Source organism: Balaenoptera borealis, assembly GCF_965194805.1.
Source record: "Balaenoptera borealis genome assembly, chromosome: 15".
NCBI classification, from domain to species: Eukaryota; Metazoa; Chordata; class Mammalia; order Artiodactyla; family Balaenopteridae; genus Balaenoptera; species Balaenoptera borealis.
In genome coordinates this window covers 25,173,043-25,188,989 of record NC_138871.1, presented here as the reverse complement: position 1 = coordinate 25,188,989, position 15,947 = coordinate 25,173,043, and the positions used below count along the sequence as shown (strand labels likewise).

General features: G+C 34.2%; 1 protein-coding gene across 5 annotated transcripts in view; it reads right to left on the bottom strand.

Annotated features, from left to right (window-relative positions):
- Positions 1-15,947, bottom strand: part of GCFC2 (GC-rich sequence DNA-binding factor 2) — a 73,719-nt gene that overhangs the window by 18,503 nt on the left and 39,269 nt on the right. For 4 of the 5 annotated variants that reach the window (XR_014234846.1, XM_082356969.1, XM_082356967.1 and 1 more), the window contains exons 6-11: positions 10,180-10,366; positions 7,623-7,746; positions 6,542-6,623; positions 5,955-6,064; positions 4,975-5,174; positions 3,114-3,264 (exon numbers count right to left, since the gene is read on the bottom strand). Coding sequence is in view for 4 of the 5 variants with exons in the window: in XM_082356969.1 (XP_082213095.1) it covers positions 3,114-3,264; positions 4,975-5,174; positions 5,955-6,064; positions 6,542-6,623; positions 7,623-7,746; positions 10,180-10,366 (854 nt within the window). In the remaining variant the exon portion in view is untranslated. Of the gene's footprint in view, positions 1-3,113; positions 3,265-4,974; positions 5,175-5,954; positions 6,065-6,541; positions 6,624-7,622; positions 7,747-10,179; positions 10,367-15,947 lie in introns of those variants that run through there. The other variant, XM_082356970.1, reaches the window with a different exon arrangement.

Sequence of the window (15,947 nt, the reverse complement as noted above, 5' to 3'; positions counted from 1 at the left end):
TATACAGTATTAATTTCTCATAATGCTACTTATTTGAGGAACTGTTTACTTGTAAGTGAAATATTTGGAGTTTTCAGATGAGTACTTAAATGAGGCACATATATTCTATGCTATCATTAATAGTGCTTAATAGCTAAAAGTAAATAGTTAAAAGTACTATCTTTCTAAGATACCCCATGATTGCACTGCAAGTTATATGAAGAAAAATCTTTAAAGTATAGTCAAGTTGGCTGAGAAGCAATATAAAGTAAGTTGCTTCATCTTTTAAGACTTCTGCAGACTTTGCTGTCAGAATCCATTCTCAGTGACATGGTGGAACAGATCCTTATCAAGTACAATTTCAGATAAAACAAGTCTTCAGACTGAAGCACAAGCATCAATGCCCAAGGGCTTCTGAGTGCTAGTGGCAGATGTGAGGGAAATGTAGTAATGTTTTTTAAAGAAAGAAGAAACACACCATACACAAAAATAAACTCAAAATGGATTAAAGACCTAAATGTAAGGCCAGCCACTATAAAACTCTTAGAGGAAAACATAGGCAGAACACTCTCTAACATAAATTGCAACAAGATCTTTTTTGATCCACCTCCTAGTGAAAATAAAAACAAAAATAAACAAATGGGATCTAATTAAACTTAAAATCTTTTGCCACGCCACATGGCTTGTGGAATTTTAGTTCCCCAACCAGGGATCAAACCCAGGACCTCAGAAGTGAGAACATGGGAGTCCTAACCACTGGACTGCCAGGGAATACCCTAAACTTGAAATCTTTTGTACAGCAAAGGAAACCATAAACAAAACAAAGAGACAAGCCTCAGAATGGGAGAAAATATTTGCAAATGAAGGAACCTACAAGGGATTAATCTCAAAATATACAAACAGCTCATGCAGCTCAATATCAAAAAAACAAATAACCCAATCAAAGAATGGGCGGAAGATCTGCATAGGCATTTCTCTGAAGAAGACATACAGATGGCCAAAAAGCACATGAAAAGCTGCTCAACGTCACTAATTATTAGAGAAATGCAAATAAAAACTACAATGAGGTATAACCTCACACCGGTCAGAATGGCAATCATCAAAAAGTCCACAAACAGTAAGTGCTGGAGGGGATGTGGAGAAAAGGGAACCCTCCTACACTGTTGATGGGGATGTGAATTGGTACAGCCACTATGGAGAACAGTATGGGAGGTTCCTTAAAAAACTAAAAATAGAACTACCATATGACCCAGCAATCTCACTCCTGGGCATATACCTGGAGAAAACCATAATTCAAAATGATACATGCACCCCAATGTTCACTGCAGCACTGTTTACAATAGCCAGGACATGGAAGCAACCTAAATGTCCATCAACAGAGGAATGTATAAAGAAGATGTGGTACATATATACAATGGAATATTACTCAGCCATAAAAAAGAACAAATAATGTCATTTGCAGCAACATGGATGGACCTAGAGATTGTCATACTGGGTGAAGTAAGTCAGACAAAGACAAATATCATGTTATCGCTTATATGTGGAATCTAAAAATAAGGGTACAAATGAATTTATTTACAAAATAGAAGTAGAGTCATGGATATGGAAAACAAACTTATAGTTACCAGGGGATGGGGGGAGGGGTAAATCAAGAGATTGGGATTGACATGTACATACTACTATATATAAAATTGATAACTAATAAGAACCTGCTGTATAGCACAGGGAACTCTACTCAATACTCTGTAATGGCCTATATGGGAAAAGAATCCAAAAAGAGAGTGGATATGTATAACTGATTCACTTTGCTGTACATCTGAAACTAACACAACAATGTAAATCAACCATACTCCAATAAAAATTAAAAAAAAAAAAAAGAAACATAAGGGGAGAAGTTAAGGGAAAGAAAGAAATACATGTAGTAGAGATGAAAGTGTGCCCCTAATAAATGACTTATAAAAAAGTAACTAATGAAAGTAATGCTAGGGCTTCCCTGGTGGTGCAGTGGTTAAGAATCCACCTGCCGGGCTTCCCTGGTGGCGCAGTGGTTGAGAATCTGCCTGCTAATGCAGGGGACACGGGTTCGAGCCCTGGTCTGGGAAGATCCCACATGCCACGGAGCGGCTGGGCCCGTGAGCCACAGCTACTGAGCCTGCGCGTCTGGAGCCTGTGCCCCGCAACGGGAGGGGCCGCGATAGTGAAAGGCCCGCGCACCGCGATGAAGAGCGGTCCCCGCACCGCGATGAAGAGTGGTCCCCACTTGCCGCAACTAGAGGAAGCCCTCGCATGAACCGAAGACCCAGCACAGCCAAAAATAAATAAATAAATAAAAATAAAAGTAGCTATAAAATTAAAAAAAAAAAAAAAAAAAAGAATCCACCTGCCAATGCAGGGGACACGGGTTTGAGCCCTGGTCCAGGAAGATTCCACATGCCGCAGAGCAACTAAGCCCGTGCGCCACAACTACTGAGCCTGCACTCTAGAGCCCACTCGCCGCCAACTAGAGAAAAGCCTGTGCGCAGCAATGAAGACCCAACGCAGCCAAAAATAAAATAAATAAATTTAAAAAAATAAAAATAAAAGTAACACTAATGTCACAAATACTAAAGATCCAAAAGTATCAGGAGTTTGATAGCCAATCACTTGCACAAACAAGCATTTTTAATCAGCTTAAATTATAACATCTGTTGATTTTTACTGCATATTACAGTTCTTGTGTTCAAAAACGTCTAAAAGGGGGCTTCCCTGGTGGCGCAGTGGTTGAGAATCCGCCTGCCAATGCAGGGGACACGGGTTCGAGCCCTGGTCTGGGAGGATCCCACATGCCGCGGAGCAACTGGGCCCGTGAGCCACAATTACTGAGCCTGCGCATCTGGAGCCTGTGCTCCACAACAAGAGAGGCCACGATAGTGAGAGGCCCGCGCACCGCGATGAAGAGTGGCCCCCGCTTGCCACAACTAGAGAAAGCCCTCGCACAGAAACGAAGACCCAACACAGCCATAAATAAATAAATAAATAAATAAATAAATATTAAAAAAAAAAAAGTCTAAAAAAATTTGTGACTGTAACAGAAATTAATGATCTTATACTTTGCCAAAGAACAATTTAATTTTACCAAGATTACAAAACAGTACCTGTAAGTCGAGGAATAATTGTTTTGCTGATGACAGTAGACAAGATTTTCTTATCAGAACTATCTTCCTTCTTTGAATCTTCCATACTGCTATCTATAAATTCCTCTATAGATGTGAACCATGGCATCTGTTTTAGACCTATGGAATCAAACTTATAAATAAAAGTATCCAAGTTATAAATAAATTCTTAAACATTAGTTTATTTTTAAATAGTTAACTTTTTCAGTAATTACCAGAGCTTTTCTAAGGATCAAAGGAGAATAATTCCATATTTTAACCCAATATATACAGTACTAGACCACCAAGGGTAGGCAGGATGACATGACTAAGACATGATGTCTAGGCAGTAGGACAGAACACTGCGTTTCATGCATTCATTCATATCCAGAAATGTCCACTATGTGTTCAGAGACTACTACATGGCAGGTACTGTTAGGAGCAAAATATACGTTTATAACAACAGCAGTTAAAATAGCCATGGACTTTGTTTATAAAAATACACTTACCTCACGCAAAATTCATCTGGCTCTCTCAAGTCTCATTGGCACAAATGTATACTTTGCATGTGGTTTAGCTTATTATTAAACAAACAGCAGATGGCCAATTATTATTTGCTGAATAACTGAATGAACAGATCTTTGCTAGACGTAACAGAGTACTCAGTTCAGCTGGAGTGGTTAACAAGTAGGCTGCTTTCCGACCACCTACCTACCACTTTCTTAGGGATAAGCTTGGCTCCTAAACTATGAACACTGCATGGCCCTAACACAGAGCCTAAAGGCATGCATGACTAGAGCAGAGGAAGATAAAACGACAGGGATCCATCCTTTACTTTGTTAAATCTTTATTTTCAGCTCTCCTTTCTTCCTAGAGTTTCATTTTCTCATTTCTGTTTGCTTAACAGGCATATCCACATGGATGTCCCATCATCATTTCATTGTCTATAAAGTAAAACTTCCATCAAAAACGTTTTCCTCTCTGAAAAGTCACCATTTTTATGAATGGAACTACCATTGTACTAATAACTCAGACTCCAAACCTTGGGGTCATCTTTTTGATGTGTTGTGTTAGGGTTATTCTCAGTATTTTACTGATTCTTACTTCATAACGCCACTTGTAATCAACACTTTCTTTCTCTTCCCTTGTAATCAACACTTTCTTTCCCTTCCCTTTGTCACTATCACCCCACGTGAGGAATTCTTCACCCTGCACTTGGGCTACAGCAATAGCCTTTCAGTATATACCTTCAACTCTTTCTCCCTAGCCTCCAAGTTAGCCTGTTGCTCAGGGCTTCCTAAAACATTACCTTCATCATGTCACGCCTCCCATTACCTATCAAAACAAGTTCATATCTCTTAATTTAGGATCTATGCAGTCTCTACTAATATTTCTCCCTATGTACCTTTATGAAATACCCTTTCCTTCCTCTGTCTTCCTGTTTAAATTCTATATATCCTTCAAATCCTCATTTAAATTCCTCATCTTCATTGTAGCTTTCCTAGCCAAGTATTCCCATTATGTCATCTCCAACTTCAGAACTCTTGGTACCTATTTTAATTTCACTCAAACAGACAGTAAAATTCTTAAGGTCTAATACTACCTTTACTTTTTTGAGTGATCTTAAACTTATCATAGAAGAAGATTTAAAAGAAAAAGTGTTTCTTTTACTGATGTTAAGTGTCACTCAGCCTTAAAAACAGAGTGAGAACCAAGAAAAGACGAGTGCAGACTATTACTCCAAAGCACAAATTATCAATTCCAACGTTAAAGGTAAGGTACTTTATAGTTAACCTGATAACTAGAGGATTTAAGTAACTAAATGTGATCAGGATTATTTTTTTCACATGTTAAGCTTATGTACCTTAAGAGGATTCCAATCAATCAACTGAAATCGTATTAGGGGATTTAAAAGCTTCGGAATGCATAAACTAATGAAAGCTTCATAATAAGAATCAGGAAACTTTTCTCGCCATTGTTGAAATTTCAATAAAATATTCTGGATATTACAAAAATCATCGTGTACATCTTCAAAAATCTTCTTATGATCCTGTAAAATGTCACCTGTGAAGAAAATGAGTCTCTGTATAATATGCATTTTAAGTTTATGATCCTGAAGTTTGCTTCCTATAAACATAGTTATATATAACTTATGTAATCAACTGAGCTGAAAATTATCCTTTGACGTTAACATATAAATTAGGTTTTATTAAAAAAACACTTTAGTAACAATTGACACTAGTAAAGTCTGCCGTTTATTGAGCCCCTGCTATATGCCAAAACATTATAAATACATTATCTCATTTCATCATCATAAGTATGTTCCCTATAAGGTAGGTGCTTCTAGCCTACCTATTTACAGACAAAGAACAAGCAAACAAACAACAATATCAGATATAGTGAAGTCAAGGAATCTGCCAATGATCACACAGACTAGATTCCCTCTTTGAACTCATCTGGTTGACTGTAAAGCCCACACTCAACTATACATATTTTACCTTATAATGCTAAAACTGGGCTTTACTAAATTCAATTATTTTAAATTAAAAATTATAATATAGAAAGTATGCAGTAGGGAAATGAAGCCAAAAATGTTCATGGTTCCTTTATAACAGGAGATGAAAAAGGTTGACGGAGAAAACTCAGGAATACTCATCATGCTCCTCCATTTTATCCATTTTTTCAGAGGTAAGGACAAGTCATATATGCAAAAAAAAAAAAGTATTCCTTTTTTCCTGAATTTTACCAACCATTTTACATAGCTTAAATAATTAAGGGCAATCACAGTAAAGCATTTTCCATCATTTCAATACTTCAAGACACATTAGAAACTTGATAACTGACCTTGGCTTTTTTGGAAGTCAATCATGTCTGAAGATAGTTCATCATCACTAGATGTTCCTTCCTGATGAGTACAATTCCCAGAAAGAACCCTTGCTTGTCTTCTTCGTGCCCTATATTTTGCAATAAACCAAAAACAAATAAAAAACAAATAGCTCCTGTTGAAAAGAAATGCTTTAAAACAAAAAGTAAAGTCATCACTTACTTAAAATACCCAGAAATAAACCATCACATTTGCATGCAATTTTATGTTAATATTTTTGACATTTTAGCTTCATTAATCTGAATTGGTTCTCCCTCTTTTTTCCTGTAAGACATTCCCATAGCCTACCCAGATTTGGAAGAGCAGGTAACAATGTAATTAGGACCGGCTTCTAGGTATGAGCCATTCCCAGCCTGACAAATGTCATTTTACCCATTCCTTCTGACTGATCCAAATATACCAGTGCATCTTTAAACCATAAATTTTGGTTTTACATCATTCTCACAAATTAATATGCTAGGTTATGGTTATTTATACTATATGGTTAATTGTATTTAAGTAGCAAAAAATACTTGCTCAATGATGCTTTAAGTCTTTATATAGTTACCTTCGAGATTCAATCTCTTCTAAAATCCACTGAGTTTTTTCATCTATAGCCAAGCTTCTATTTGTTGACATCTCAGCTTTGCCTGTTAATGAATAAAATTGATTTCATACTGCAAATTCTCAAAAGAAATACAGTGAAACACTTTGAAAACAAGTTATATCTTAGGTATATATACATATCTGTATATATAAAGACACACACATAGAATATGCTTAAATTGCATATTTCATCATGCAATGAAATTGCAATGTTAACTCCCTATCACAATATTAACAGTCATTGAGTTTGCTAGTCTAAGAAAATGTACCTTGTATGGTGAATATAGTTCAGCACTTGAGAACAGTAACAAAATTTAATATAAAGTTTCTTTCCCTCGTATTCTTTTTCAGCAGTTTTCACCAGTTTTTTTTCTGTCCCTATAGTCAAATGCTAGAAACATCTGCATTACCAATATGTCATTCATATTATTTCCTATTTTAGCATGTACTGTAATTTATGACCAACTGAATGTCATGTATTTGAGTCATTCTCATTTTGCTTTTATCATCTACTTGATGCTATGGTCCCATTTCTTTCACTATACCCTGACAGCACCTTAATCAATGGAAGACATCTCTGAAAATACAAAACCAGTGTGAGAACTGAAGGGAAGCATCCAAATCTTTTATTAATATAATAAGATCTTACAGATGATTCTATGCTGAACCCACCAGAATTTCTTTAACCTCCACAAACAATCTGTGGACGGGCTATGGAAAATTTATAAAGTTGTATTTCTGACACAGTCTACATATTTATGTCAAGTCATCTCCAAACAGTCATTAAATGGTCCTATAAATATTTTGTTTCAAATACTAAGTGATTAGAAGTTATAATTTTCATTTTTTAGTTTTAGACTGCATTTAAGACATTTTGAAGCCCTAGCTTAAATGGTTTGGGATTTTTGGAAGGGGCTAAGTGAAAGGTTAGTGGGAAAATACTCAAAAAACATTTTTTATACAGGAATAAAAATATTTTTATCTTTTAGCTGATAATTTAGCTTAATGAATAAAAAATCACATTGAACATGAAAAACACTAACGTGATAACTGTTGTAAATACGCTGATTCATGTTTTAATTCATCTTGCCTGCGTTTCATAAAGATCATGGCTTGTTTTACAAGGAGTGCATGCATGGCTGATTCTATTTCTTGGATGTTGATAATCTGAAATACATATATAAGTAACATTTTGTGGGTCATCATTAATGAATTATAAAAAATAATATTTATATATAAGCACATTACATGCTCAATTCTCATATACAGAAACATTTTTTATACCATCTCATCTCAATTAAAAGAACATTGTGAGGAACAGACCTAGCTTCCAATACTTTTAATACTAATAAAACTAGAAAATCAACTTAGTGTATTAAAACAGCTATAAATATCATAAATAATAAAACCTAATGGGCTGGAGTCAGGAACATGGTAAGAGTGGATAGATAAGAAGAAGGATTCTTTTTTGAGCTAAGAGAGAAGGAGGAAATGATGACTGCAGCTATTTTTCACAGGCTGAGCAGGGGCAGACTGTAGGGAACACTTGAGGAAACTGGTAAAATTTGAAAAAAATAGAGAACGGAAGAGACCTAACCAGACAAGTAAGAAAGCTGTCAAGAAGAATTGAGTGATTAGTTGAAATTGGCATTTTTATATTTCTTGGGCAACAATCCCCCCAACTCCAACGATGTTCCATAGCTAATGCTATGGATTCAAGCCTTTGACAGTGGAATTCTTCAAGGATGAATGAAGAAAGTTACATTGTAATAGATATTTCAGAAAAGTAACTACCAAGTGATATTAAAGGTAGTCAACTTAAAACAATAGGGCAGAAAATACAATTATTTATAATATTTTAAAAGTAAATTAAAAGTAATGCAGAAAGAGTATATTTTTAAAATGATTAGTCTACTTTAAAAAAAGGACAACTTAAGACCCCAGTGTAAGGACTTAGTATGTATAAAACAAAAACAGAAATTATAATGGAAAAGAATGATTCATAAATCTGATTAACACAAAAATTTCAAAACATCTGATGACACTGCTAATTACTAGAGAAATGCAAATCAAAACTACAATGAGGTATCACCTCACACTGGTCACAATGGCCAACATCAAAAAGTCTACATATAACAAATGCTGGAGAGGGTGTGGAGAAAAGGGAACCCTGCTACACTGTTGGTGGGAATGTAAACTGGTGCAGCCATTATGGAAAACAGTATGGGGGTTCCTTAAAAAACTAAAAATAGAGTTGCCATATGATCTTGCAATCCCACTCCTGGGCATGTATCTGGAGAAAACTCTTAATTCGAAAAGATACATGCACACCAATGTTCACAGCAGCATTATTTACAATAGCCAAGACATGGAAACAACCTAAATGTCCACTGACAGATGAATGGATAAGGAAGATGTGGTGTACACACGCATGCACACACACACACACACACACACACACACACACACACAATGGAATACTACTCAGCCATAAAAAAGAATGAAATAATGCTATTTGCAGCAACATGGATGGACCTAGAGATTATCATACTAAGTGAAATAAGTCAGAAAGAGAAAGACAAATACCATATGATATCACTTATATGCAGAATCTAAAATATGATACAAATGAACTTATTTACAAAACAGAAACAGACATAGAAAACATATTTCTGTGTCATAGACACAGAAAACAAATTTATGGTTACCAAAGGAGAAAGGGGGTGGGGGATGGATAAATTAGGAGTTTGGGATTAGTGGATACAAACTACTATATATAAAATAAACAACCAGGTCCTACTGTACATCATGGGGAACTATATTCAATATCCTGTAATAAACCATAATGGAAAAAAATATGAAAATGAACATACATATACATAACCGAATCACTTTGCTGTATACCAGAAACTAACACGTTGTAAATCAACTATACTTCAATAAAAAAAATTAAAAACAAAAAAACATATCTAATGTGAAAAAACCATTGCAAACAAAATCAAAAGACAAAGCAAATTGGAATGTTTACCTACATCAAATAGGATAAAGCACTAAAATTTTTAAGCAATAAAGAACTGTTCACCATATACTGGAAAAAGAAAAAAGGAAAAAAACCCCACAAAAAACCTCCGTATAAACCAAGAAGATAGCAGGGCAAAGGACACAATTATTCAAAAGAAGAAAAACTACATGTGTTAACAAAACAAAGGGTTTGTTTGAGATCAAAATAAATATGTAAAAACAAAAACCATTTTTTAATGTAGTAAACTAGATACAATCTTTCTGGAGGATAATTTAGCAATGTTTCGTAAGCCTTAAAAATATTTAGACCCTTTCACTTAATAATTTACTTTCTAGGAACTTTTCTTAAACAGATGGAATTTTAAAAATGTATACTGCTATTTATAAGTTGCAAAATGATTACAAAAAACGTCTAACTGTCCAACATTGAGGGAACACTTAATACTCCAGTATGTCAAAAATGTGTAGCAAGAGTCCTAGATGAAATATTTACTTATGGGATTTAGACTTTTAAAAAAATCACATTGTAAGGGAATTTCTCCATAAAAAGGAAATGATTACATATTTATAGATATGTACCTTTTTATTAAGACAGTCAATTAAATTATCCACATAAACTTTCATGCTTTTATAGAATTTAAAATTTAGAACTTGATTTGATGAATTCTCTAGGTTCTGGATGGTACTCTTTGAGCTCTTGACATCTTGTATGTATTTTTCATATTCCCTCAGGTGTGAGCGGTGAGTATCCTGTAGTAATGTTAATCTAAATAAATATAAAATAAAAATAAATAAAAACTGCTTTATATTACAAAGTTTTATTTCTATTATAGTAAGTAGCAGTCTAATGAAAAATTTTTTCAAATCTACCTTATAAAGACCACCAAGTAAACTGACAATCATATGAACCTGGGTTTATAAGACTTGTAGAGCAAAGGAAAACACCAGGATAAAAGAGGTTTCAAAGGGAAAGGTAGGAAAGGACACTTAAAGATTTTTAGGTGCTGGAGCTAATCATAAGTTAGTCTTAGAGGAGAAGTTAGTAAGTGTGGATTGATCAGATTTTATAAACAAGGTGAGTTCCTGCAATAATCAGTGGTTTTATATTTGAAACACAGGAGTCCATGTGGAGTTACTGTTAAATCAGTCTGTGGTCTTCCTTGCAATATGGGTATCTGAGCTGGTATTAAAACCATTTGAGCATGTTATGATTTGATATAATTTATCTGTTTTGTGACTCATAATGGTTTCTGTTTTGTCGTTAGAATTTGATGTTCCGTGAGGTGCATTTCATTCCCTCTGTTGTTGCTGTAGCCCCTATACTGCTCTGTTGATGTTCAGAAAGCCCAGTTTCTTTCAGCTCTTGTGAATATCACATGTATCAACTGATGTAACATAAAAAAACTCTCAAATACAATTCAACATCTGCTTATCTTTTAAAATTCACTTACCCCTTACATATAAGAAACACACAAAAAATCTAGAATGTGTTTTACACTAATATTTGACACTGTGAGCACATTAGAATTAGAGAATTAACTAAATGAAATAACAAATTCATAGTATTTGGACTTGAATCAAACAATTAAAAAAAATTAAACTTCTGCTAACCTCCTCTAAAATGAAAACTCATTAGCAAGCACTTGCTTAGGCCAAATGTCCTCTTCTCAAGTTTCCCTTGAACAATGACTACTGCATTTGTCTCTGGAAGTCTTTCCTTGCTTTATATAAAAAACAGAGGCAGTTAAGAAATAAATCAAGATAATAATGTACAGCAAGCATTATTAATGCTTTAAGTGTAGTATTAAAGTGTAGCTTTAAATGCTTTAAGTGTAGTATTGCCGGTTACAGCAGTAAATGTGTAAGTACATATATGGAAAAACAAGGTATGGAACAGGGTATATAAGTGTGCTTCAATTTTGTATTAAAAATGGGGCAATATATAAGTACATATGTGCTTATACAGACATACATATATATTACTTCTGTAAGGAAACATAGGAAACTGGTAGAAATGGTTTCCTCTGGGGAAGATGACTTCCTTTTCTCTGTATAAGCTTTCGTACTGTTTGACTTTTCTGTCTTTAAACCATAAAATATATTTTCTTTTAAAATAAAGAACCCCGTTAATAAAAAAAATAAAGTACACTAAAGTTAAAAATAACATTTATCTGGATAAAGTGAAATGCTAATCTATATCAGTGGTCTGCTATTTTTTTCTGTTCTATTACTCATGCAAGACAACTCTCTCAAACACAATCTCAAAAAAAAAAAGTTCTGAGTTATATGTGATTCTAGATGCAATCTATCTATAATTCTAGCTCTGTATCAGAAGGAGAATAAATGATAGTGAAAACATTACAAAAATCATCTTTAATCAAGATAATCTCATCACTTAACATCACTACTGAAAAACAATGACCTAGAACAGAGGCTGGCAAACTTTTTTGGTAAAGGGCCAGATAGTAAACATTTTAGGCTTTGGAAGCTCGATGGTTGCTGTTGTAACTCCTCAATTTTATGCTGTAGCACAAAAGCAGCTACGGACAATACATTGCACAAGCATGGCTATGTTTCAATAAAACCTTATATACAAAAAGGGGCAGTAGGCTGGTAGTTTGCCAACCTCCTAGAATACAGAGATAACCTGAAATCTAAAAATGGTACATCTAAAATTTTCATATCTTTCACAATAAAATGTTACAGAAGGTCCTTTTCTGCATCAAACTATTTAAATAAACCATGACCAACATATTTTAGTTGCAGTGTGATCAAGGAATGAAGCTACTGTAAACCTGATTTATACAAAAGATACAGGGGGAGAAAATTCTGAACCTATTCCAAGGTATTAGAAAAAAATTCCCAGGTATAAAAAAAAAAAAAAAAAGCAACGAAAATGTTCTTTAAGAATACTTGCTTTGGTGGCAGGAGAACCAAGCTCTCTCCTTGTATTAAATGTTGTAAGGACTAATGAGACTTTTACTGTCATACTTATTCTTTCATATATCTAAAGATGCACACTAGATCCTAAGTAGTAAAACAGAAAATATATAAATATTTAAAACAAAACAAACTATTACGGGGTTTGCCTTATCTTTAACAAAAAATACTATTTATAAACATGAGATTAATACTATTTAAGAGATAACTATTAATAGCAATAGATAATGAATGGTTAGCTGTGCTTTAGAAATGTATTTGTATCAAGAACCATAAAAATATGCCTAATTTTGCTGCAGTTAACTTTCCCCAGAAACTTAAGAAATAATATAACCGTTTCGGGACTTCCCTGGTGGTGCAGTGGGTCAAGAATCGCCTGCCAATGCACAGGACACGGGTTCGAGCCCTGGTCTGGGAAGATCCCACATGCTGCGGAGCAGCTAAGCCTGTGCACCACAACTATTGAGCCTGCATTCTAGAGCCCGTGAGCCACAACTACTGAGCCTATACGCCTAGAGTCCGTGCTCCGCAACGAGAAGCCACCACAATGAGAAGCCTGTGCACCACAATGAAGACCCAACACAGACAAAAATAAATAAATAAATTTATAAAAAAAAAGAAAATAACAGTTTAAGTGACTTATAGGAACAAAACGTTCATAATGAACATCTGTAGCATTATTTATAATAGACAAATTTAGAAATCAAAATGTCAATGTCTAACACAGAAATACTTAAATAAATCATGATATACTAACTGTATCAATGAACAAAATGTTACTAATATGCTTATTATTTTTTATTGCAGTCAAAAACATATAACAAAATTTACAATCTTAACCATTAAAGTATATTACAGTAGTGTTAACGATATGCACATTGTTGTATAACAGATCTTTAGAACTTTTTCATCTTGCAGAACTGAAATTCTATACCCACTGATCAACAACTCCCCATTTCCCCCCACCCTTGGCAACCACCATTCTACTTTCAGTTCCAAAGAGTATGACTACTTTAGATACTTCATATAAGTAGAATCATGCAGTATTTATCTTTTTGTAACTGGTTTATTTCTCTTAGTCCTCAAGGTTCATCCATGTTGTGGCATGACAGGATTTCTTTTTTTTTTACCACTGATAATACTCCATTGTGTGTAAATACCACATTTTCTTTACCCATTCATCTGCTGATGGACATTTAAGTTGCTTCTATCTCCAAGCTATTGTAAATAATGCTGTAATGTGCAAATATCTCTTGAACTGTTTTCTTTTGAATTCTTTTGGCTATATATCCAAAAGTTGGATAGCTGGATCATATGGTAATTCTATTTTTAACTTTTTCGGAAATTGTTCTCCATAGCAGCTGACCATTTTACATTCCCACCAACAGTGTATAAGAGTTCCCTTTTCTCTATATCTTTGACAATACTAGTCAATTTCTGTATTTTTCATAGTGGCCACCTTAATGGGTATGAGGTGATAGCTCAGTGTGGTTATGATTTGTTAATTCCCTGATTGGTGATGTTGAGCATCTTTTCATGTTTGTTCACCACTTGTATGTCTTCTTTGAGAAATGTCTATTCCAGTCCTTTGCCCATTTTTCAGCTGGATAGTCTGTTGTTGAGTTATATGAGCTACTTATATATTTTGGGTATTAACCACTTATCATATATATGGTTTACAAATATTTTCTCCTATTCGGTTGGTTGCCTTTTCACTCTGTTGATTATTTCCTTTGTTAGGCAGAAACATTTTAGTTTGATGTAGTCCCACTTGTCTATTTTTGCTTTTGTTGCCTGTGCTTTTTCTTTCTTGGGTCCTTTGAGATTCCATATGAATTTCAGGATTTCTTCCTATTTCTGCAAAAAATGCCATTGGGATTTTGATAGAGAATGCATTGCATCTATAGATTGCTTTGGGTAATACGGACATTTTAACAGTATTAAGTTTTCTAATCCATGAACATGGGATGTCTTTCCATTTACTTATGTCTTCAATTTCTTTCAGCAATGTTTTATAATTTTTGATGTACAAATCTTTTGCCTCCTTGACTAAGTTAATTCCTAAATTTTATTCTTTTTAATTCTATTGTAAATGAGTGTTTTCTAAATATATAGTTTTGGACTTTTCATTGTTAGTGCATAGAAACAACTGATTTTTGTGTGTTGATATTTCATTCTGCAATTTGCTAGATCTGTTTATTAGCTCTAACAGGGTGTGTGTGTGTGTGTGTGTGTGTGTGTGTAAGTGTAGTCTTCAGGCTTTCCTACATAAAAGATCATATCATCTGTGAACAGAGATAATTTTACTTCTTCCTTTCCTATTTGGATGTCTTTTATTTATTTATTTATCTATTTATTTTTCTTGCGTTAATTCTCTGGCTAGGACTCCCAATACTTTGAATAGAAGTGACAAGAATAGGCATCCTTGCCTTGTTCCTGATCTTACAGGGAAAGATTTTGGTTTTCCACCACTGAATATGATGTTCGCTGTGGGCTACTCGTATATGGCCTTTATTATGTTCAAGTAATTTCTTCCTATTCCTAGTTGGGTGAGGGTTTTTATCATGAAAGTGTGCTTAATTTTGTCAAAGGTGTCTTCTGTATCAATTGAGATGATCATGTGGTTTTTGCCCTTCATTCTGTTAATGTAGTATACCACACTGATTTTCTTATGAATCATCCTTGTATTCCAGGAATAAATCCCACTTGGTCATGTGTATAATCCTCTTAATGTATTGTTAATTACATTTGCTAGTATTTTCCTGAGGGTTTTTACATCAATATTCATCAGGGATATTGGCTTATTAACTTTCTTTTCTTGTACTATCTTTGTCTGAGATTTTGGGATCAGGGTAATGCTGACCTCATAGAATGAGTTTGGGAATGTTATCGCCTCTTCAGTTTTTGGAAGGGCTTGAGAAGGAATGGTGTTAATTCATCTTTAAATGTTTGGTAGAATTATACAGTGAGGTTATCTGTCCTGGGCTTTTCTTTGTTGGTAGGTTTTTAACTACTAATTCAATCTCCTAACTAGTAACAGGTTTGTTCAAATTTTTCATCTCTTTATAAATCAGTCTTGGTAGGTTGTATGTTTCTTGAAATTGATCCATTTCTTCTTGGTTATCTAGTTTGTTGGTGTATAATTGTTTAGAGTAGTACCTTATGATCCTTTTTGTTTCTGTGGCATTAGCTGTAACATTTCTCTCTCTTATTTTTGTTATTTGAACCTATTCTCTTTTTCACTTAGCCTGGCTAAGGGTTTGTCAATTTTTTTGATCTTAAAAAAAAAAAACAACTTTCAGTTTTGATTTTTCTTCAGTTGTTTTCTATGCTCTATTATGTTTAATTCTGCTCTAATCTTTACTATTTCCTTCCTTCTGATAATTCTGGGCTCAGTTTGCTCTTTT